This window comes from Zingiber officinale, chromosome 4B, assembly GCF_018446385.1.
Source record: "Zingiber officinale cultivar Zhangliang chromosome 4B, Zo_v1.1, whole genome shotgun sequence".
Taxonomy (NCBI): Eukaryota; Viridiplantae; Streptophyta; class Magnoliopsida; order Zingiberales; family Zingiberaceae; genus Zingiber; species Zingiber officinale.
Genome location: NC_055993.1, coordinates 29,995,397 through 30,021,673, shown reverse-complemented (window position 1 = coordinate 30,021,673; position 26,277 = coordinate 29,995,397). Strand labels below are relative to the sequence as shown.

General features: G+C 34.3%; 1 protein-coding gene across 1 annotated transcript; it reads right to left on the bottom strand.

Annotated features, from left to right (window-relative positions):
* Positions 1-346: 346 nt before the first annotated feature.
* On the bottom strand, positions 347-21,327 carry LOC121974910 (monooxygenase 1-like). Its single transcript, XM_042526189.1, has 6 exons — positions 21,180-21,327; positions 20,499-20,645; positions 3,003-3,053; positions 1,956-2,124; positions 1,167-1,395; positions 347-1,092 (listed from the first exon to the last, which is right to left on the bottom strand). Exons 1-6 carry the CDS (start codon positions 21,260-21,262, stop codon positions 557-559), a joined length of 1,215 nt encoding a protein of 404 aa, XP_042382123.1. The 5' UTR covers positions 21,263-21,327; the 3' UTR covers positions 347-556.
* Positions 21,328-26,277: the final 4,950 nt, after the last annotated feature.

Here is a 26,277-nt window from a genome sequence, read left to right as displayed (position 1 = left end):
TAGTAACAATCCTTGTCGAGACGTTATGCATTCTTTCTAGAGAACAATCTAATATTATTACAATAATTTGATAGATCCATTTATTGAACATTTACTTAAAAATCAATATTGACTGACAATCTAATACGCAATCATCATTATTTTTCATCTCAACTTGAGATCGGCATTAATAGTTTAGCATGAACATTTCTATAAACTAAAAATTAATATATAATTATATTTAGTTACCATGCTATTCCATGTCTAAAGAACAACTATTTAATTTTTGTTTATCAATTGAGATTTAAGCTTATAGCTCCTGCCTCAAATTGAAAATTATCATTCATTGTGGTGTGCACATACGTGGTAGTCGAAGATTCAACAAAGTATATTATTATATAGTGCCCACAACATGAACAGCTTTTACAATATTGGCCATGGCACAGTCTAACAAATGGCATGATGAACATAAAGACTAACCAAGAGCATAATAGACCTTGTCCTTTCATTTCACTAAAAACAGTTGAAGCTTGTCTGTGGATGATACAAATCACATGTTTATGTGTTGATCTCTTGTCTAAAGAAGGCCACAGTTGAATCTTGTGTGGCTGAGGGTGTTGCCACCAAAGAGGACCATGAGAAGAGCAACACAGATCACCCTCACAATCCATGATTTAGTTGTCATAATCAACCCTGTAAGATATGATTGAGTTGACAGCCTAATCACCCTCAGCCTTCTTTCCTTGATGTAATTACGATATGCTGCATCAATTCTCTTATGTAAGTTGCTGTGGCTACTGCTTGAATTCTCCAGGTTTGATGGCATTGCTTGAGTTAAACACCTAGCCAGGACAATAGCATCTTCCAAACCTGCGGATCCTCCTTGGCCAAGGAAAGGCCCCATCACATGCATCGCGTCCCCTGCCACCGTCATCGTGCCATTTGATAGTTTACCCGTAAAAAGGTGCCATGGATGCCGATACCAAACACAGTGGATGCTCAATGAATCAAGATCACAGTGTTTCACTATCTCACTGATCTCACTAGGAAGTTCTCGTACAGAGTCAAGTGCAATCTTTTTTATGAAATTGAGATCCTTTCGAGAAAGATGATCTGATTTGAATGTTTACCAGTCAGTACTCAAAATTATCTCAATTAATAAATTTACACGAGTTTCATTAGCTTACCTCCAGCTGGATTTGCCAACCCTATGAACCAGTGGACTAGCTTATCATTGATTGGTATCCTTCCGAACGTAATACTTTTGTACCTTATTCGGAAAAAATAAGTGCCAAAGCTATGGGGAGATTGATAGGTTGTGAAACCTCGCACAGCAGCCATAGGAAAGACCTTCGGTTCCTTCAGTTGTAATGACTTTGCTATAATTGAATCTGATCCGTCACAGCCAATTAAAACCTTCACAGGCATAATCCAAACATGTATACTTTAGCAGTCTTCTCATGACAAGCAAGGGTTGCATTAATTGATTGTAATAGCTTATCTGCTTAACTGGACAATGATTTGGCTAGTTGTTTATAGTGATGTTAGTAGAAGTAGAATGAAAAAAAAAAAATGCTTCACCAGTATAAGTTCTTGTAATTGGTTCTTAATATCAGTCCCACTTCTAGACAAGTGTATTTAATAATCTTAAATTACATGATTAAAAAGAAACTATGTTAATGAACATATTTAAAAGTACCGTCTGTATAGCTCATCAAAATTAATAATGAATGAATTTAATGAGGCCTCTCTTCTTTCTTTTTTTGGCAGGTGTTGGTTAAGTTTAACTAATTCAAACCTAATGAAGATTCAATTGTGAACATAAGGACTAATTAGCAATGCTATTGAAATACAAAAAAGTGTATGTAAGGTAAAAAAGTTTGCAAACAAGGATAGAGATTCACACCTTAGTTATCTAAGAATGTGTATTCATGGAGTAGGATTAAGAAAACAGAATTGACTTTAGGAAGTAGTACCTTGGCTTTTATGATGATTCCATCCTCTAAAAAAAGAATAGGGAAGGAAGTGGTATGGTCTAATTTAACTGCCACAACTTTACAGCCAAAACGAATGGACTCTGATGGTAGTTTGCTAGCCATTGTTTCAATCAGGTCACTCCTTCTCAAGCAACGGAGTTCTACTTCCCTATAATTCAAGTAGACCACCGCATGCAATCAAAATCATTATGAACAGAAGAACAGGAGATGATAGAAACAGTGAATCATCTCAGAGAGCATTTTTAAGGGAAGCTAAGCCTCAGGGCACATGCACACCACACAAAGCTGTATTGAAGTTAGAATAATCATAGTTTGCTCATTCATATAAATACCTTTTATAAATTTTTCTACGATAATGCCTTCATGACATCTATTTGAATTAAACTATGGAGTATTCATTCGATTGGAGTAACAAATAATATTTATTAGCAATTAAAATATTTTATAATTCTTTCAAATACTTGTGAGTTATTTGTATATTATGGATCCTTAGAATCATGAAGATATACCTTCTTGTTTACCAGATTTTTTGTTGCTACTGTATGATCTTTTTGCTCAAACTCTCCTTGCCTATATTGAGAGCATGGTAGTCCATTTGTCTATTCTACTAAAAACACACAGCTAAATGTTTGCTTCGGTTCATTTCTTTTCCTTGCATAGAAGAAGACTATGTAAAAGCAAGATGTTTGCTGACTATCTTCTTACATGCATTAACAGAATCAATGATGGTTATGAAAACTCGATACAATAGATATCAAGTGTTGTCAAATGCTTAGTAAACTGTAAACCTGTTCAAAATATGCAAATGGAAAACTTTAAATGCAAACTTTAAATGTTGTTAAATGCAAATGGAAAACTTTTGTACTGAATTGAACAACAGTTGATGATGAGACAGTATGATGATTTGAACTGTTCTCCACTTTTTGTTGGTAATGACCTCCTGTTTCTCATTTAATAACCCAATGAAGATTATAAGCTTCGGCTTTGTTCAAGAAATGAAGAGATGAAATGGTTTATAATCATTACCTGCACGAAGTTACTACTGTTCTGTTACTCTCAAGCCAAACCTCCCTTATCCTATAAATTGTCGAGAAAAAGAAGTCTTTGTTAATAGCATATGAACCAAGTAGAAAAATTCAAAGTGTATGACCAAGTAAACCAAGGAGAACAATTCAAAAAGAAAGCACAATAACAAAACCAAGTAGAGAAGACAACAACTTAGTAGATTGGATTGACCTGTTGAAAATAGATTGGATTATATCCTCATAAAATTGTCTACAAGAATGACAAGATCTAGCAGATAGAGCCTCCTTCAACACCTCTAATGATAAAGCCATATTCTACAAGTACCATAAATTTGAGAAACTACTTCAGTTGCTTATGACCCTCAACTTGAATCTATACATGCCTTCATTCATCACCAAGAAAATTTATTGAAAAAATTACACTTCTTATCTGTCACCTGAATGAGCTGAAAACTAGAGAAATCAAGACCTGCTTTTCTAAGACCAAAAAAAAAGGAACTTGCATTCTACACTTCAAGCCACGGGACAAAGTATAGCAGTCTTCTGCAACTAATCACCATAACAAGCAAACTAAAGAAATCATTCTCTGTGTAAATCAAATTAGAAAATTTATTATCAGCAATTGACTAGTCATGAATAAGTGCACATGTTGTCACATGCTTGGGCACACCAAATTTCACTGCTCTCAATGGAAGTGTGATTGGTAGTCATGAATCTTCAAAGTTACGGTGGTTTCAAATAAACAAGCTAAAAGTGCTTCTCCATCGATGTATACAAATGTTGAGGTTGAAGTCATCACAAATCAAGCTGCGCTTCATAACTACATAGCATTTAACTTTTATTTTAAAAATCTTAAATACTCCTCATCTCTTCTAAATCGTCATAGATGATATGTGGTCCTTCTCTCCTCACATGTCATATTGGTGATATTTCTAGAGTCCACATTTTACAATATCTATGTGTATCGTGTGTTTGAATATGTCTTCTCTTCTTTTGGTTGTCAAGTACAGGAACAAAAGCGGAAGAAGATTGTTTGGATTCACTATAAAGCTGGATGCATGTTTGAAGTTTCTGGCATTCCTTTTCAGCCTTAACTGAATCTTCACTTCAACTATGGCATCAATGCTGAACCACTCTTTGACATCAACATTTAGTCATACTTCTAATTCACTTTCAAATAAACTTATGTAGTTTGTAGTGAATATAACTGTCAAAATTGTCAATTTCAAAACATGATTGCTTTGTCATTTAGTAAAAGTAACTCTAATTCTTCAACTCCTTTTGATAATGCCAATCAACAAAAGGTGACTTCTAATAATATATTTTATTTTTTTATGAACTTACTCTTTTAATTATTCATGAGTTTCTCTTCTTAAATAACATTTAGAAGTTCTTCAAACTTCTGTATAAGTAGTTGCACTTTGTTTTCCACTCTTATTAAAATCTTTTTTGAAAAAGTACTCATGTAGTGTCTTAAAACTTGTTAAAACAAGACGGTACTCTAGCTCAATTTTCATGTTCCTATACACCCAAATAAATGTGATTGTTAAACACAAACATGGCACCTAGTTAAAACTGCTAGAACTATGCTTCTACTCGCTTCCCAAAAGCTTTCAGGAAGGAGCTATCAACGGATGAATTTGCCTTAATAGGCGGTTGATCTAAGAAAACTAGGTTGATGGGTCGCCCGCTGCGAACGCTTCCTGATTTATACGTGGTTGGAGGAAAACTTCCGTAGGGCCACGCCGGTCACTCCCAAGATTAGTTGGCGTAAACTAGATACCTAGTGTCATTTTAAAAAGAAATAGAAGACCATCGTAGCTATAATTCAACAATTGAACTCCTTTACATCTTTTGACATGTCACATTCTAAGAACAAACTTCCTTCAAAACTATCTCAACCTTTGAGAAACCTACAATGTCATTAGACATTCCCTCCATAATTGATATTCTTCCTAAAGGCACTGAACAACCTCTACCTTCAACATTAGCAACCCCTATCCAAGATCCCAACAACTTCAACAAATAATACTCCAGTGTTACCATAATCCGTTGCACTACGATATGAGAAAAGCTTGAACACCAAGTGTGAAACTATAAGATTATCAAACCTCAACTTTGATTATTCACCTTATCCCTTCATTTAAAAAGGCTATAACCTTTTTAGTAAAAAACAACTGATAAGTTATATGCCTTAGAGAACATTCTTCAGACCTAGCTGCACCTCTCCAAAACAATCATTGAATACAAGTGGATATTAAAACAAAATAAAATGACACTATCGACCGACATAATGCTTGCCCAACTAATCATAAAACTCTATAATCAAGAACATAGAACATGAGTTAACTATAAAGAGATCTTTACGCTAGTAGCTAAACTAATTTTCATACCAACACTTCTTGTTATAGTTACTATTCTACAATGGTCATTCTATCAACTAGACATAAAAAATGTCTTTTTGACAATATCTATTGCATGATTTGAAAAAAGTGAACTTATACTTTATACTTTAGTATATCAAGTTACGTCCTCCTTATGAGAATTCTGTAACATTAATTCAGTTGGTGATGCAAAGAAACAAAGATCCAGTACATGCATGATTTGGATATCCTCTTGGGTGATTCTTTTATATCTTGGAAAAGTAAAAAATACAACAATATTAGATCTAGCAAAGAAGTTAAATAACAAGCAATTTGACGGTCTCTAAAGTGATATAATTATATCAACTACTTAATAACATTGGTGTTACATCCCCACAACACGCTTATATTGATTGTGATAGTCAAAGTGCTCTATAACCCATATTATGATTTTTTTACAAAATAACAAAACATATTAAAATTGTTTGTCAATACACACAACATGGTTTTAAATTTCGTATTGTGTCGGGCAAAACGGCCGAAATTTGTCGTTCTGCCCATCGCCGACATCGACAAAGCAGCCATTGCAGGGTCGCGAAGTTGCCACGATGGATCGTGGAGGCACCGTGATCCTACGACAACCTCCTCGAGGTCGCGGAGGCTGCCACGATTCCTCGGCGACCTTTGCGGGGTTGTGGAGGTGTTGTGATCCCACGACAACCTCCATAAGGTCGCAAAGGTTGCCACGATCTTGTAGCGACTAGCGACCTCTGTGGGGTCGCTAAGGTGGTTTCTGATAGTAGGACATCACGCGGCGTGCGAACGTGAGGCAACTGCTAAGAGGCCAATCGCAGGCGGCATGGAGCAGGAAGGGGGCGTTGGCGTCGGCGTCGGCGTCGTTGCTGCTCGCATAAACGGAAGAGTGGCGTCGGTAGTCAAATGTGCGGCGAGGACGCGCAACAAGTGCGAAGGGGCAATATTAATCTAAACAAACTATATATATATATATATATATTGTTTGTTTGTTTGTTTTATTTTGAAAATATTAAATAAATTATTTATTTATTTATTTACTTGCCATATGGGGTGACACATCCCACATTTTTTTTCTTTTTTTTTGTATTTTAAAATTTTTTAATATTTAGGATACACTTTTTTTAGTTAATATATTTTATATTAAAAAAATACCAAAACCATATTGGCACGGTACGACTAGTCATAAACTAAAACTCCAATACGAGTCGAGATTTTAAACCACAACACACAATAACATGCAAATAAACAATACTCAACCTCACCCACTCTTCTATATAAATAAATTTGCATATATTATTAGGATCTTAATATGTTGATGTGCTGGAGAGGGGTGAACAACTCATGAACCAACAAATGAAAATTCAACTTTTAACAAATGGCAATTCAACTTTTCTTGCACATACACAAGAACAAATAGAAGTTAGTTCTTGTGAGTGATATGTCTTTTTTCACACATTAGACTATAGTGTTACGAAAATAAAAGGATAAATGCTAATATAATAGTTTATGTGATTTGGAACCCAATCTTACTCCATGGTCTATCGATCCATTATGTGGATCACACCTGCAATCCCACAATGAAAAATTCCTTTTTCCAGAGGCAAAGAAATCTTGTAGAAGATATGAAATGAAGTTTAATAAAAAGATGTTAAAAGAGCACACAAGATGCCTTCCAATAGCCCTTAGGTGCATTTTTCTCAGCTACACAATGTTGAAAACTTAATCTCAAATTTAGTGTACTATTTTTTGAGACAAATCATAGCCAACACTCATATATAGAGGCCTCCAACAGCTAGCCAACAGCTAGTTTTCTACAGGTTCAGCTAACAAAAATCCAAGATTAGTCAACCAAAATTTGAAAACTATCCATTGCATGCCAACGGCCAACAGATCAGTAGAATCAGCCAAATCATTAATCGATTGAGATCTAGTTTAGTTGATTCAAACACAACATAGAGCACTTTGTTCTTGAGTAGACGGTTTCCAATTGACTCTGCAGTCAACTCAACATTCCAGTCAAATAGATCAACCTTGAGCCAACTCAATCTGTTTGAGAATCCCATGTTTACTTGGCTCCCATGCAAAGCTCTAGGATCAAGCATGGTTGTAGACTACAACTATAAACAGTCATTCCTTAGTTTGGGAGTTGAAAAGTCAGCTATAAATTCAAACCAATTACCAATAAGTTCTAATATTTGAGAAATGGATGCATCAATTAAGAGTCTTTATAAGTTCTTTATGTTTCCTATATTAAAGAGTACGTCTAGTAGTATAACTGGAATATGATATAGAAACTGAGTTTCAAAAATTTTCCCAGATTGTGTTTGCAATCCCCCCAAGGTGTGATGCCTACAATTTATAAGGTGTCAGCCTAAGTTTCTATAACTTTTCTACAATTCATTAACCCAAATTTTAGATTCCTACTCTGGCAAACCTTTAAACAACTAAGCTCTCTTTTAAACTCCTACTTCACAAACCTACGAACAATCAATCTCTCTTCTTGTGCTGCATCAATATGGAATCGAGACGTTCTATTGGAGCATAAGCTGTTAGAGTGTATACTAAAAGTCTAGCTTTTGGTATAAACATTTATCTAGAAATAAGAATCACATTGGTCAAATGTCTACATTTATGATAAATGTAGTTGCTCAATTAATTTATATTGTAGATAACATGGTGTGTGGTGTCACATACAGAAGACCATGTTATCGGTTCCATATAAATTATAAACAGTAGCTCACGACCAAGATGGAAAGGAACAAACCATTGGAAGGTCGTAGTGTAATTAGGTATTAGTTTATCTTAACTATATAATTACACTAGTACACTTAGAGTGTATTGAGTAGGACCATTTGAGGTCGTTCCTTTTATACTGACTTTATAAAGGAACAAAGACCTCAGTTATTATGGAAGTGTGTGCTCTTAATCCTAATATAATAACAAGCACATATATTTGATATTTATTTTTTTAATTTATCAATGGGTGAGATTTAGTTCGATGAATCAATAAGCCCGATAAGTTGGGAAATGATATCACTTATAGTGTGTTGTTGATTATAGAAAACCGTGTCCTAGAGATACTAGGTTGAGAATGTCCCCAAGAGGAGCTCAAAAGGATTGTCATGTTAAACCCTGCAGGTGGACTTAGTCCCATACGATTGAGTGGTACTACTCTTGAGCTAGATATTAATTAAGTGAGTTGTCAGAACTTACTTAATTAGTGGACATTGTTATCTTAAACACGAGAGACTAACACACTCATAATAAGAAGGAGCCCAAAATGTAATTTGGGATTGGTGCGTAGTTCAATAATAATTCTCTAGTGGAATGAATTATTATTGATAAAATTAAGTTGTGGTTCGAGCGAACACGGGATGCTTAATTTTATCGGAGACCAAACCAATTCCTCCTCGGTCCCTATCGTAGCCTCTGATTATAAAGAGTACTATACCCACCTATACCCACCTTCATACCAAGCTAGCTTGGAGACCAAGCTAGGCCGCCATGTTTCGTTCACGGTGATCTATACGCTAGCTGAACTCAGCTTGGGTGGTCCTATTAAAATAAAAAGGAATTTTATTTTTAAAATTTTCTTATGGATAACATGATTTAAAAGAGAGTTAAAATTTTTTTCCTTTTATAAGATTCTACAAAAGATTAAGAGAAGAGTTAAATCTCTTTCCTTATTTGTAGATTAAAAGGTTGATTTTAATTTTGGTAAAACTTTTAATCACGTTCACGATTTAAAAGAGAGTTTAAAAATTAAATATCTCTTTTATAAAACTTCTACAAAGATTAAGAAAAGATTAGATATCTTTCTTTATTTGTAGATTGGAAGAGATTTTAATTTTAAAGATAACTTTCTTTTTATCCACATGTTTAAAAGAAATATTTTAATTTATAAAATTTCCTTTTTATTGACCATCATGAAGGGAAAATTATTAGAGAAATTTTTATAAAATTTCCGGAAACAAATTAGGAAAGTTTTAATTCTTGATTGAATTAAATTTCCTTTGCTTGGTTTAAAGTGGCCGGCCACATTGTTGATGAGAAAAAAATTATTTTTAATTAAATAAATTTTCCTTATCAATGGTAAAAGAATTAAGGAAATTTTTATTTAAATTTCCTTATTTGCCAAGGCCAAGGATTATAAAAGAGAGGGTAGAGGTGCCTTCATGGACAACAACTCTATTATTTTTCCTCTCTCTTTTTCTTCCTTGGTGTGGTCGGCCATCCTCTCCTCCTTTCTTCTCTTTGATGGCCGAACCTCATCCTTCTTGTGGAGACTCATATGGTGGCCGGATCAAGTTTAGAGAAGAAGAAGAAGGAGAGAAAGAAAGCTTTGTTTCTAGCATCCCTTGGAGCATGGTGGTGGTGGCCGAACCTCTTCATCCTAGAAGATGTTTTGATGGCCGAAACTTGCAAGGAAGAAGAAGGTGCTTGGTGGTTCTCATCTCGGAAGATCGTTGCCCACACAACGTCCGAGGTTAGAAGAGGAATACGATAGAAGATCAAGAGGTCTTTCTAAAAGGTATAACTAGTATTTTTCCTTTCCGCATCATACTAGTTATTTTTGGAAATAATACCAAATACAAGAGGCATACGATTTTAGTGTTTCGAATTTGTTTTCGATATAGTGTTCTTTTGTTTTTCTTTTCCTTGTGATTTGATTGTTCTTTTCGGTTGACCTAAAGTTATTTTAGGAAATTAAATATTAGCTTTCCATAAAAGGTTTTGTCTAGTCGGTGGTGGGCCATGTGCCTCGCCACGTCAGTACTAGGGACCAATTATGGAAATTAATATTTAATGGAATTAATAACTTAAGGTGATTTGGATCAAACGTGTTAAGTTCCGCAGGAGATCCAAGTCTAAACCTAAAAGAACAAATAGATTAAGTTTTGGATCAAACGTGTTAAGTTCCGCAGGAGATCCAAGTCTAAACCTAAAAGAACAAATAGATTAAGTTTTGGATCAAACGTGTTAAGTTCCGCAGGCGATCCAGAATTTAATTTAAAAGAACACATGGTAGCTAGGAAAAGGTTCAGACCTTTGTACAAAATTTTTGTACAGTGGAACCTCTAGGTTTTCCGAGTAGCAACCAACATAAGCCTCATTATATTCTTCCTAATTATATCCCTAAACTACTATTCTAGCCTTGTTTCACATGCATTTTCATCTCATTTATTTTAAAAACTTATTGTGCTCCAATTACATAACTATCATCATGTCTTTGAACTAATCCTGAGACTTTGTTTCATTCAAATTGAGTCAGAACAAGTTCTAATCTATTGTAAATTGAGTCAGAACAAGTTCTAATCTATTGTTATATTTCTTCCATTGCCTGCCCAAGAGGATGATCTGGACTTTTTTTTGAAAGCCTAGAAACCCATGGAAGTGATTGTATATCTTCTTCTTGATCATCTTCCTTGGATTTAATCTATTCTTCACACATTCATTACTTTTCCTTGATAAGGTTCTTTCTTATCAATTTCTAAATTTTCCATCTTGGCTATCTCCTTTTTAATGTCCTAAGATATACTCAAGAAGCTTCGTCATATAAAATGTTAGGTGACTCTTCTACCTTAAGTGTTCACTTATTGTAGATACGATAAGCTAGACTTGTGGAGTATCAAACAAATATGCCTTTGTCCGTCTTTGCCGAAAACCTAAATTATCATTGTATTCAAGATGCAACTCTTACAACCAAATACCATAAGATAATTAAGGACATCCTCCCATACCAAAGCTCATATGGTATCTTTGACAAAAATGGATGCAGATAGACCTTATTTTTCTATATAGCATACAATATGTAATGCTTCAACCCCAAAATAACTTAGTAACGAGTATTCATTAAGCATGGATCAGGATGCTATTTGAAGTTTATGAATTTTCCATTCAACAACACCATTTTATTAAGATGTTCTTGCAACGGAAAACACATATTGAAAATTAAGGGTGCATTTGGTTTGCACGTTTTCCATTTTCATTTTCTAGAAAACGCGTGTTTTCTAGAAAATGACTTTTAGACATTCTCTATTATTCCAGAAAATGCTATCTATTTTTAAAAAAAACAGACATGAAAAATGCAAACCAAACATCATTTTTTAGAAACGCACGTTTTTCAGAAAATAAAAATGAAAAATACGCAAACCTAACGCACCCTAAATTTCTTATATTCTACACCATCATAACTGCAAATCCAATTAATCCCCTTTTCACTTCTAACACTTTCCAAAGAACGACCCTATTTTGGTCAAGTTTCCTTTTGGTCAATTAATCCCCTATCCAAGTGTCAAATGCCTGAGGACATATATCTATGTGTCATGGTTTAAAATTTTGAGTTATGTCAAGTTTCATACTAAACTAGAACGACCCTATTTTGGTACCATATCCTTTTGTCCAATATGATTTTAGTATTTTTTTTTTCTTTTTAAATAGGTGTATATTAATTTTAAAATCATTTTTTTAGTATTTGATAACTATAAATGATTACTATTGATTTTATATTTCATAAGTTGCCTGTTAATTTCATATTTCGATATTTTTTTCGTGAGATGTTGGATAGCTATTAAATTTTACAGCAGCTATAAAAAGGTATAAATTCAAATTTTACATTTTTATTACCATTGCATGTAATGAAATAGTCTTAATCACTTGAAGTGTGATTGCAGAGACATTGAGTCCTAGAAATTGCATGCTTTAAATTCTCACAAACTTAAAGTTTTATTATTATGGATATTACTTATTTTACACTCATATAAAATAAGAGAGAAAGTTAACCAATTGCTTTTGCAACCATTTGAAGACGTCGTTTGCGAGATTCATACTGCATTCATTTTCAAATTCAAAGTTGATCCTCCATAGCGTAACCATCACTTAGTTGTAAGATAAATAAAAATAAAATTAAAATAGTCTATATATATTGACAATGATAAGAAATAAATTATTCTATATTTGTCTACATCCATTCTATATCTACATGACATTGCAAAAGAATCATTAAAAGAGTCATATATCTCTTAAAATAATCAACTTTCATTAATAGCTTTAACAACTAATTCTTTGTTTGATTGTAGCTTTGACATGACATTTTTTACAGCTACTCAGAGATTATTGATGCGATGATCGAGGGGGAGGACCCCACCCCGTTGCCATGATAGAGGTCAGTGCCATGATGGGAGTCAATCAAGGCGGTCAAACGCCCTCGGACCACTGGCCGATCGGGTAGCACACTCGCCCGATCGGGATAAAGAAGACCCAATCCGAAATCATAACAGCTCGGCGAAGTTCCGAGCTTTCGACGCTCAGAAAGATTGCTAGGTATCTACAAGAGCACGCCGAACGGCTTCTCCGCTCGGCCTTATATGGAGCTACAAGAACAGAGCGGATTTATGACAGAGCTGAGGAAATAGAAGGGCAGCCAAGTGGCTTTCTCAGGACAGCAGAAGCGCAGGTCGAGCGGCCTCCCCGCTCGGCCAGAAAACATACTCATCCGAGCCGAGCGGCTATCCCGCTCGGCCGAGTAAAAGACATTGGTAGCTGGATATTATCTTTTTGGGAACATGTGCCGCTGACCGGCGACATGGTCGGCGGCTGATTCAAACAAAAGATCGTATGGCAGAAGCTTCCAATGTCACTTCGGAGATATGCTCGGCTCGTTAAGGTATTATGTTAGGGACAAGGTATTATGTTAGGGACACTTTACTGATACATTTTTTCAAGGAAAGCCTCGAAAAACGTGTACACCTTAGGAAGCGTGTATGCGCGCTACAGAAGCCCTATATAAAGGAAGTCCAAGCTTCAGCGGAGGTATGCGATAATCTACTGTTGCTGCTACTATTCGCTACTTTGCTCTGCTTCCACACATCGCCAGTGACTGACTTGAGCATCGGAGGATCATCGCCCGGGATCCCTTCCCTAGCTCGACACTGGCGCAACTGTGGTTGCAAGGTCTCGAGGAGTCGACACGCGATCAACCGGAGCGCCACGTCCCCAACTTCCGTCACCTCGACTATCGGACAGGATCAATTATCATTTGTGGCTAGATTATATTAGTATTGATATGTCGATTGAGATCATAACCTAAAATAATTAAGCATATATAATTACCAATAACAATCTTAAAATTTCTTTATTATTAAAAAAATATGCACTTGCAAATGAATATGTTTTCACATGTGGTTGTTGCACCGTATAATGATTATATCAATATAACATTCATACTTGGTTGACGTCTATAGGCATCTCATGATTTTTGCTTCATGAATTAGGTGATAAATGCTAGTCATTTGTGGCTTCATATCCATGTAAAATTTTCATAGAACAACATACAACAATTCTACTATCATAAGAATATCTACAATGTAGTCCTAAAATCTAGCAAATATAACAATTTTTTATGTCTCCCTATATTAAGTGGTGATAGAGTATGAAAAGGTTTCCCAATCCACAGAGGTGAACAAGAAGAAAGCCTATTTGCTCTTGGTCGTAGAATTTTCCCATCAACAAATTTTCTCAATAGTCCACAAACCCAATAATGATTATAGAGGAATTTTATTAACAATTTTCCTTCTTTCACTACCTTCTTCATTATATCAAGTTTATCAATATTCGTCGTCATCAAATCGAAATAGCATGCTACATATAGGGTACAAAACAATATTAGATGCTCTTGCTCCAATAGCTCTCTAGCCTTATTAAGGTCAACACTATTGTCTATCACCACCTACATTATATGTTATATGTCTATCTCTTGAAGTACATTATCCATTAAGCGATATATGTAAGATGCATAATGATATTATACAACTACATCAATAAATTTATGAAATATCACCATTTTGTTATATAAAAAAATTGATAATGTTAATCCGACCTGGTTCTATCCCGCTATTGCATGTCAACATAACACCATATAGGCCTCATTGCTTCTTACATGATAGGATGGCCTATCCTCTTCAATTCCCTATCCCCTCCTCCCTAATTCCCTATACCAAATTGCCGATGATAGTTGGCAATCATTGGATGGCAATCACCTCCTCTCCTCTAACCCATATGTTACCAAGTGCACCAAAGAAATTGTCATTGTTTGCCTCGTGTTGTTGCCACTCATTGTTGCTACTTCGATAAGATTTCGATTTCTCATCTTTTTATATGCTCATTCCTAACTGTGATTCCCTCTAGCATGATCACTAGGAGTCAATCAATTCATTCTATTTCTTTCCATGCTAACCACAAGCATGCGAAAAAAAAAAACCCAGGACTAACCATGAGAATCTATATGATATGACTGGCGAGGCAACACAAGTGTGCCAATGGATTTAGATGTGGTCCAGTGGCCGAACAATAATAACATGAAGCGACATGGGCCGACACCCTAAAATCCATGCTATGTATATCTACTAAAGTGATCCACAATTGTAAATGAATGCATATTACCATTTAATAATGTAATGTCATGTGAATCTAATAAATACAGATGAGTTAATTTTAACACTTGTAACACTTGTAACGTATTGGAAGTGTTATGTTCCTTGCATTCCTGAAGTCATTTTACATTTAACCTTAGGTAAGTCTTTCACCAGGTTCCTCTTGGAGAACTTCTAAAGCATCCTAATTTTGGTGTGTGCTAGCTACCAATGTTGCGAAGACTCTTCTTTTAACATAAAAAACTTAATAGACTAATTAAACACATATGGAAGATCAATTGTGTATGCATTGTATTCCGATGTCCAACAAGCATGGTGTCAGATTCATAATGTTTAATCAAACACTTGGTTAACTAATGCTTAAAAGATTAACTTAAATTCCCTCTACTAGTAAAACTTTTTGAAACACAAAATTAGATTTAAGTTCAATGTTACTAGCGTTCTAAAAATCGACCTAGACGGTCGCCTAGGCGCTAGGCGCCAGTCAGTCGGTCAACCGAGGAGGCTTTGGCGGCTAGGCTGGATTAGGCAGCCCTACGTGTCGACTAATCCGTCGAATCATCTAGGCGCTGCGGAAATAGTTCATGGTTTTCATGATTTTTTTTTAGTTTAAGCTTTTAAATTTAATGCCCAATTAAATAAAACTAAAATGTAACCTTGAGTTTATATCTGATGATGATATAGTTGTTGAAAATAATGGAGAAGAAGAAGTAGAATAAATTTGTGATATTTTATTAGTTGTATAATTTTGAACTCATTTGAAATTTGATGTTATTGTGTTGGAGTCGTAGAATGTGATTTATTATGTAATTTATGTTGATACCGTAAAATTCACCTAGTGGTGCCTAGTCCCCGTCTAGGCAGCCTAAGCGCTAGGCGCTGATTTGGGCTAGCGTATAGTGAATTTTAGAACCTTGAATGTTACCTTAGTCTATCACTTTTAGCTTTCCCTTATTGTCAAAGGATATATTACCTTTTCTATGTATTTTAATGTATTGAATTTGTTGGCATCTTTAGTCATTTACCTTAAAGCATCCACTATCAACCAACCACTCACTTTCAATGCATTTATTCTTTAATTGCCAAAAAGAACATTATAGATCAACCACTCACCATAAGATGTTGGACATCAAACTCTAGGCTACTTGAATAATGCAACAATCATATGTATAAGTGTTGGTGCAGGAAGGATCCGACGATCGAACCTAAGTTTTGATAATGGCAAAGGGATTCAAAGTTAAGATTCTCTGTCATCTAACATGTTGAATGAGTGTTTCAGGAAAGTCCTAACTGTGGTTAGGCAGGTGAAAACCCTAGGGGGTGGTAACCCTAGGTCCTAGGGGGTGGTAACTCTAGGTGGAGAAAAGTCCTAGCTGCGGTTAGGCAAAGGGAAAACCCTAGGGGGTGGTAACCCTAGGTCATAGGGGGTGGTAACCCTATGCGGAAAGTCTTGGCAGGTCGATGGCTTGCAAAGTCCAGGGGTGGTAACCCTGGGTGATGCTGGTGTCGCAACTGGGTGAAAGACTGACTACTTGGCGATGTCCACAGAAAGTCCAAGCATCGAGTGAAGAAGTCCGATCGATCCGGAGGATCGTGGCAATGTAAATCTCGAGTGGTGGAGTAGGAGCTCTCGTTCCAGTAGAGGAACAGCGGTGGGAGTCGACCTAGGGTTTCGGTTGGAAACCCGATTCAGACTTAGTCCCGGAGATCCTATACTTCTTTATAATGTTTATTGTCTAACTTTGTGTCGCGATAGTGTTTGGGACTAACGTCTTGCAGGAGCAAAGGAGCAACCTAAAGCCTCGGATGAATAGTATCCAGGCGCCCACGGAGCTTGGGCGCCTCGGGTGCAAAGGACGAAATTGCCGAACACCGTTGAGGCGCCTCAAGAAGGCAAAGGCGCCTGAAGGCGCTGAGAGGTTTAAGGCGCCTTGAATGGATGAAATTCGACCAGGTCAGATTTGATCCACGCGGAAGACCCGGAGCCTTGAACACCCTTTATAAGGGGTTTCACATTCAGATAACGAATTCAGTGATCTTTCATCAACGTCTTGCTCCAAAAGGCGCTCGTCGCCTAATCTGATTGCAGCGACCAAGCTTCAGAATTAGCATTTCATGTTGTCAGTATAATATTTATAGCTTTTATTTGTACTCATAATTGTAATCTTTTAACGAGCTTATAGTTGTTGCCCACCGGAAGCGATCAAGGATCGCGGGCCTTCGAGTAGGAGTCGATCAAGGCTCCGAACGAAGTAAAAATCCTCCTGTCTCTGTGTGCTTACTTTGTTTTATTCCGCTGCTTAATTACTCCGATAATTCTTACGATTCCGATAATCGAACAAGATAGCCACGAGCGCTATTCACCCCCCCCCCCTCTAGCGCTTCTCGATCCAACAATAAGCACAAGGAATGGTTCATTGAACTTGATGGATTAGTGGATGAGTATCTATGAGAGGTAAGATAAAATTCTTATCAACATTAAAAGTAAGAGTCAGATTTATTTTCGATAATTACTATATGCCAAGCATGACAACAAATATTTTGGACATGAGTCAACAATTACAAAGAGATTACAATGTTCATATGAAGAATAGAAAACTTTACTACCTAACTGATAAAAATAATAACTTAATAGCTCAAGTTTAGATGTCCAACATTAATAATACAACTTTTATGTTGAAGATTAAGCATGTAGCAATGGAATGTTTGAATGCATGTACAAATAGTATACCATGGTTACGACATTTGAGATTTAGGCATATATATTTTGATGGTTTCAATAAACATTCAAAGGTCAAAATTCAAATTTCACATCAATTTTAAAAGGGATGTATTTTCAACAAAGATTTCAAGAGAAGCAACAAAACTCGCAAAAAGGCGACTTGAACTCATCTATACCTACTTTTTGGTGATTGATCTCTCAAACATCCTTCCCTGGGACCCCACATGGCGGGAGCTTCGTGCACCGGGCTGCTATGTATTTTCAACAAACATTTCCAAGAGAAGCAATGTAACTCGCAAAAAGGCCATTAGAACTCATCTATACCTACATTTTGTTGATTGATCTCTCAAACATCATTCAAGAGAAATCATTATTCTCTAACTTTTAAAATGAAAAGCCCTTAAACAACTCTAAAAAGTTCATGACTATCATGGAGGAACTAGTGGTTACCAAGCTAAAGTTCTTTGATACGATTGTGGTGGAGAGTTCACATCTAGAGCTTTTCAAAGCTCTTGTGAAGAGCACAGACTTTGGCAACTTCTCAAGACACCTTCTTCTCCACAAAAATAAAAATGATGATGATAATAATAATAACGATAATAGCGTGGAGAAAAAAAAAACAATTTATCCTTGATGAAGAAGGCCAAGAAGAGCAAAATATATTGAATTCATCTCAATCTTCTTTATTACCCATATCATCGTCATCGTCATCAACAAATAGACTCTTAAAGATACCTCAATACTACAACAGATAAGGGAAATTAAATAAATTTATGAGGTAGCAAATGAATTAAATATCATTTGTCATAATGGATAAACAAGAAGAAATTTTATTTGAGGAAGCACATAGAGACAAGTGGAAAGAAACCATGATTGAAAAAGTCAAGGCAATTAAGAATGATGACATCTGGGAGCCTGTTCCACCTTCCTAAAATGGGTCTTAAAGACCTAGAAAATGCTCAAGGAGAAGTATAAAATACAAGGCATAGTAGTAAAATGATGTGAGGAACAAGTTAATGTCAAATATGATGAGGACCATGAGGTATTTGCTTGGGTTGCACATATGGAAATTATTTGCTTGCTCATTTATATTGCAGTTCAAAACAAATGTAAGATAGATCAAATAATGTCAAAACAAATATTTTGATTGAGTTTAGTAAAGAAGTTTTTGTTAACAATTCATAACTCTATGGCATGGTTTAAACTCTCATAACATGTGGCAGAAACGAGCGAAATTTGTCACCTAGCATTAGCATCGTGGGAGGCGCCACAATGGGTCAAGGAGGTCACCGCAAGATCACGGCGCCCTTGAGCTTGCAGAGGTCATCGTGGGATCACGGCACCCCCGTGAGCCTACGAAGGTGGCTGCGAAGTCATGAAGTTGCTACAATCTTGCATTTTTTTTCTTTTTTTAAAAAAATTGTTTTTTTATTTTTTTAATATTTAGATTAAATTTTTTTATTTTTTAAATATATTTTATATTTAAAAATATCAAAACCATATCGGCTAGATACGGTATTGAAACCATATCGCTCCAGTCATAAATCGAAACTCTGATATGGGTCAAAATTTTAAACCATGCTTTGTGGAGAAAAGAGGAGTAAAAGTTTAAAAATTGAAAAAGGCTATGGCTTGAAGCCGTCACCAAGGCCATAGAATAGTTGGACAAATGCTCATTCTAAAGCTAATAGGTTCAATCAATGCTCATATGAGCACGCTTTATATTTCAAATAAAATAAGAATATCTTATTTGTTGCCTTGTACGTGGATAATCTTAGCTTTCATAGGGAGCAATCAACAAATGTTAAAAATATTCAAGTTAACCATGACATAGATGGAGACATAGGGTTCATAAGTGATATTCTTGGACCGGAAGTAAAGAAAACGAAAGAAGATAATTCCTTGTCACAAGAATCTTATTCAAGGGAATCCCAAGAAGTTTAAGATGGATTGTTAAATTGACAAAAAAAAAAAAAATTGATCAAGGAGAAAAAGTAGATCTCACTTAAGATAAGAGTGTGGTTGAGCTTAAGATCCCCAAATGCACAAGACTATTAATCACTATATTGAGAAACTAAAATCTACTCACTCGAATGTAGCCAAGAGAATTCTTTGTTATGTTCGAGGTACATTTCACATGTGTTATTATATTTTAACTTTATGAATATTTTAATAATGATAAGGGAGGAGGTTTGAATAAAAGAAATACCAGTAACTTTGTATTTTATATGAGTGAGATGGCTTTTACATAGGTCTTTAAGAAACAGAGATTGTGACACTCTCAACATGTGAAGTAGACTATCTTGCAACATTATCATATTTGTGTCATGTTATTTGGCTAAGAAGAATATATATTGCAACATTAACCTTTGTTTGTCAACAAAGATACATATTGACAGCAAATCTGCTATTGCGCTTGCAAGGAAGCTAATTCATCGTGAAATAAGTATGCACATCTTCTTACACTATCTTTTCATTAGAGAACATGTAAAAAAAAAGAATGTTGAGCTAGTCTACATCAACATATAAGATAAGTAGACATTTTGCTATGATTTGATCTCTTTGTCAAGCTCAAGACAACTCTTGAAATGAAGGATGAAGGATAATTAAGTTCAAGGGAATGTTGTTGAGCAGATTTAATTATAAAGTAAAAAGTTTGTCCTCCTCCTAGTCAATTTTCTACTAGAGTTTTCTACCACTCAAGGCTATAAAGTAGAAAAAACAATGTAGAAGTGTAATGTTAATGTGGTGTATCTTGTATCTCTAACCCCTATAAATATGTGGGATTTATTGTGAATCATGACATGTTTTTCAATTCATTTTCCTTCCTCAAAGCTTCTCCCTCTCTCTACGTGTTTGCTCCAAAACAACAATGACGAACAACAAAAAGGACATGCTGTTAAATATATTATATATCTATCTAGTAAGAAGAGACTTGAACATACTCTGACAAAGGTATAGCCTTTGGTCGTAGCTCTGAGCCCACCATTAGCTGATCAAGAGCATGCCAACCATTTGCCCAAATACCAATTGCTGCCCCTGAAGATCGCAGTTTATTGGATTTCTCGAGAACAAGACTCTTTATTCCTTTCCTGCACATTTTGTCAATCAAATCCAAGCAAGATGTTAGTTTGCTTATTATTATTATTTTTTGTCTCAATGGATAGTGTATCTAGAGATATAACTTTGACTGAACCAAATAAAAACTCGCTATGCAGCAACAGTTTCAGAAACATAAAAAATGGCAACAAAAATAAATTATAATCAAAACAAGAGGAAGATTGGAAGGTGACTCGTAACTATATTTTATAGGCCATAACAAAAGATTAGGAAGTATCCATGTAGAATGCCGTGGAAAACAAGAAGACGCCACTGTGGATTCTCAATTTAGTACAAGGTTTCATTTTTAACAAAATGTTTTGTAAAGTTACTTTTAGGTGGAAGACATGTTGATGAGAATAGATTCTTTAGACAATTGTCAATACAAAAACTGATACCAGAATTGACTTAATGTATCAAAAAGTGTCAGAGAGTCTTGGCAGAAAGACAGACAAGATCCTGCGAAATGGAAGGAGGAAAAAGGAATCCCTAAAAAAAGGGGGGAAGAAGAGAAAAAGGAGGAACACCTCTGAAGAGCTAAAGCAGTGGCAAGGCCGCATATGCCTCCCCCAAGAACCACAACGCCATGGTGCTCCTCGATTGAGCTCATCGTCTCTTCAGTCTCCAGCTTCAAGTTCCAAGGGCCAGATGCGAGATGGATATGTTCGATGATTGCGGCTTATTTGTATATTTTTGGTAGTGCATCATTTTATTTTAAATTTTAAATAGGATAATTAAAATAATTTTACAAATTTAATATTAATTTTTTAAATTTTAAAAATAAAATTTTTATTCTAAAAATAAAATAATATTATTTTTTAATTACTGTTATCACTTATTCTATAAATATAATAAAATTTTAGATAGTTGATATATAATGTACAGTGAAAATAATTATCTAAATTTAATAAAATAAAATATTTATTTTAAATTTTAAATATAATGATAAAAAAAATTAATATGGGACTGACTCACAGCGAGCATCGCCATTATAATTAAGATAACATCTACCTGTTAATTGTTAACTGTCATTCAAAATGCATCTTTCATGAATTTTTTTCGTAACGATTTAAATGTTGATAGAATTACATAAGCTTTTAAAAATTAATAATGTATAATATTTAGAACGATATAACATAAAAAAATAATAATAATAGATTTTGATAATATGTAATATTAACATGGACCTTAGGTTCTTTCTTATACCTTTTTTATTATTTTATCTAGTGTACTTAAAATGTTAATTTTAACTAATCTACAAAAGTATTTAATTTGGTATTAAAAACTAGTAGTATTTACTTTATCTTATTTCTTTTAAGATAATGATTTATCCTCTATTTATACCAAGGAGAGACTAAAGAAAAAATAGATTATAGGATAGACCTGATTGATTCAGTACCGACGATTTAATGATTCAGAATCGTTGGTTCAACAGTTCCAAATAAGTCGATCCTTAACATTAACCGTCCAAGACGATTACGGTTAATGATTCGGAACCGTCGGTTCACGGTTCGGTTCATGATTTATCACGGTTCACGATTATTATGTTAAAAAAATTAAAAATTAAAAATTATTGCAAAAAAAGGGCTTGCACTTATTTAAGTTGCTTACGTATCCCCTTAGGATATAGGAGAATCAAAGTCACATAGTTCTTTTATATTTTTTATCCTTTTATATTGTCAGTCACTTCCATTTCCTGTTCTTGTCGTATTCGTTCCTTTAGTATCAAAATCTTCAACTTCGTCATCTAAAAGTTATATTCCTTGGATTCTTTTCTCCGCTCTAGTCCAATCGTCTAGTAATGTTTGACCTTCCAATATGTCAGGAGACAAAGTTGATCGTTTATCTAATATATTGCTACCAGCACTGAACATCTGCTCCATAATAATAATTGACCACTAGACAAGCTAAAATTTCTTTGACGATTACGGAGAGGACGGAAAAGCTTTGAGTCTTCTGTGACCATCACTGTAATATATCAAAATTTTTGTTTTATGTTTCATTAAAATCAAAAGAAATTGTAAAATAATTCTCAAGTTCCTATATGGAACTTGAGGATCCTCGTGGACGTTTTGTCCGTTCTTTTAATAAAAGTTATGCTTTATAAGTTTTAAATTACTATTAATAGTTTATTGTATTTCAGAAATATTAATTTGTGTTCTATATTATGCATAATATTGATTATAAATATCATATAAATAAATTCTAACATTATATATAATATTAACTTGATAGAAGAAGAATCTTTAATTGGAATTAAAGTGTCATAATATAAAGTTAATATTTCTAGTAAAACTTCTAATTTAAAGATAGCATCTAAAGCAAATGCAATTAAATAAATTTCAGGAATAAAATAAAAATATTTTTCCTATTTAGTTTTCATAGCTAAGATGTAAGAAGATAAAGATTCATTATTAATATGTTCATTTAAAACTAATAATATATTAAAAAAATTCTAAATTAATTGAGCAGTGGGATAATAAACACCGAAAAATTGTTCGGTTACATCATTAAATACTTTAAAATTTCGCAAATACGGGTATAAATATTCCATTGTTGTGAAAATAAATATATATTAGTATTAGTATTTTGAGCAAAAAATGAATATAATAATTCTTTATATTAAAATAAATCTTATAATAATTAGTTTGTTGAATTCCAACGTATTGGTACATCACGTTGAAAATTTTTAGGTCTCATTTCATTAGTTTTACAAAACCTACCTCATTGTTTCATTATAGATGGATGATACCATAAATAAGAAATTGTAATTCTAATTGGTTTAATAGAACTTTCTAAAATTTTTAATTCATCTTCAACACATAAATTTAAAACATTACATACACAATGAATATGAAAAAATAAACCGCCAATAATAGGTTGACAAATAAATTTTAGATCATCTATAGAAGTGGTATTGGAACTAGCATTATCTAATGATATTTAAAATATTTTATGAGTTACGACATATTCTTCTAAAATTAAACATATAATTGTGTGATGTTATGAGTAATATGTGATTCATCAAAAATTCTATAAGCTAATAATGTTTTTTAGAGGTTCCAAGAGTTATCAATCCAATGGCAAGTCACACCCATATACAAATGTGTTTGCTAATGATCACTCCAAATATCGGAACATAAATAAACTTTATTATCTAATTTACTAAATTCATCAATTAAATTATTTTTTCCTTATTTTACTAATTTTTTAATTGTACGAGTAAATGTATCCTAGGAACACGTTTAGCACATGAACTAAGAGATTCTTTACAAAAATCTTTAAATGTGCATTTAGATCCAAAACTAAAAGAAAAATGTTCTACGAAAATAAATTTAGCCAATAATTCTCTTAATTTATTATCCGAATATAAAAATAAAGCAGAATCAGTACTACTGCTAGTTGAAGAAAATTTTAATAATTGTGTTTGAGAACGGTCGAGTCCATATTCCATCGAGTGCTTCGTTTCTACATGTCGTTTCAACGACCCATAGGCACTGTCAGCTTATAATTTGTAGGAAGCATTGTAGTGCTTACATTTTGCACACATTTCTCCCGATGGAAGAGTGATCTTCTCAAAATATTTAGTGAAAATAGAAGACTTTAGAGGAGGAAGTTCCCGAACCTTAGAAGTAATTGCATCGGTACTTCTTTGCGTTTCGAATGTTGGATTCAGAATGTGCTCGATCTCATCATCGGTGGATTGAATGTTGGGGTCCTCCTCCCGCGGATTCATTATTTTATTTCCCTTCCGAGCTCGAGATGATACACGTCCACGGCCTCCTTCCATTGTAATTGAAAATTGAAAATGAAAGCATATAGAGAATATGAAATTGAGATTAAGAGTAGAGAAGATGTGTGTAAAAATGATAAAATGAACTCTCTATTTATAAAGTTTGGATAGTAACGAACACTAAATCATAGTCATTGATAAAAAAAATGGTCAAATGCTCCTAACCATTGAAAAAAATACTAACCCCCACCTCCCCCAACGGCTAGGAACCGGCGATTAACCGACGGTTCCAACGGGCAAAAAAAACCATATTGAACCGACGGGCCAAACCGACGGTTAACCGGCGATCTGTTGGGTTTGCATTTAAGGAACCAGAACCAGCTCGACAACTTGCTAGGCCGGTTCTGGTTGGACCCAGTGAACGAGGTCAACCAACAACCGGCCCGTTGACTCAATTATAGGCCCAGACTGAGGTCGGGTATATTATAGGATAGCCGAAATAATTTCCCTTGTTTTCTCAATGAAAATGATATATTATAAATTCGTCCATGATTTTTTTAATAAAATAATCAAATCTTTCTTTACGGAGAGTCAATCATATTATCGGTGAAAACGAAAATAATGATTTAGATTGATTTAATTTAGAATAATTTATTTTTTTATAGAATACTTTTCTTTCTTTAACTAGTTATTATTTACTTATTTATTAGTTCTTATTATATAAAAGTGTGTTATGTATTCATGAATAGAATAAGTGAGAATTTTTTCATAGTATCAAAGCGAGGTTTCTCTCTGTAAATAAATACGTGTTATTCTTCTTCTCCAAAGATAATCATAATGTCCACCGATTCCACTTAGTCTACGATTGAAATAACTTTTGTCGTCATCTCTTCTTTTTCTGAAAGTGATACTTTATGCTTGCAAATGATCATAATTATTTACAATGGGCTCAGTTAGTAAAGATAGTTATCCAAGGCAAAGGAAAGTTGGGTTATCTTATGGGCTACTCTTCTCAACCCACATCAAGCAATGCATCATACCAGATTTGGCTGACCAAGAATTCAATCGTGTTTATTTGACTAATTAATTCTATGAAACCCAACATTAGTCATCATTATCTCTGGTTCAAGATGGCCAAGGAGGGTGTGCGACGTAAATCGAAAGATGTATTTCGATTTGGACAATACTTCATAGATTTTTTAGCTACATCGAAGCTAAAAAATTTGAAATAAGGTTCAAATTTTTTAACACAGTACTTTTCTAATCTTCATGATCTTTGACAGAAACTTGATCTATTCTTTGAAGAAGATTTAACATGCAATGACTGCAGTGTCAAAATTCTCCACAATATTAAAAAAGAGCGTGTGTTTGATTTGTTGGCTTCTCTTAATTGTAATTTAGATGAGGTATGTGATTGTATTGTTGCATGTGACCCATTTCCATCTCCTAAAGAAGTTTTCACTAAAGTCCGACGGGAAGAAACCTATCGTAAGGTCATGCTTACTGATGAGATTATTCCACCATAATCTATTATAGTAGACGTTTTAATGTTGATTTCCACAAACAACTCTACACCAAATCAACATCAAAACAAATGTCTTTAGTGTGAATACTGCAACCGACCAAACCACACCAAGTATAAATGTTGGGATATGGGAAACCTGCAAATTAGCAACCTCAGAAAAAGAATGAAGGCAATGAATTTCATACTCAATTGAGCCAAGAAAAACCTATTGTCTCTAGTGTTCCTGATCCCTTAATCAAAGAGCATATTGCACAATATTACAAATTATTCAATCAAATGGCCCTTAATGCATCTTCTAGCTCTAATGTTGGTTCGTACTCCATGACTAAATCTAGTAAACTCAATTTATCCTTTTTTTAACCATTCA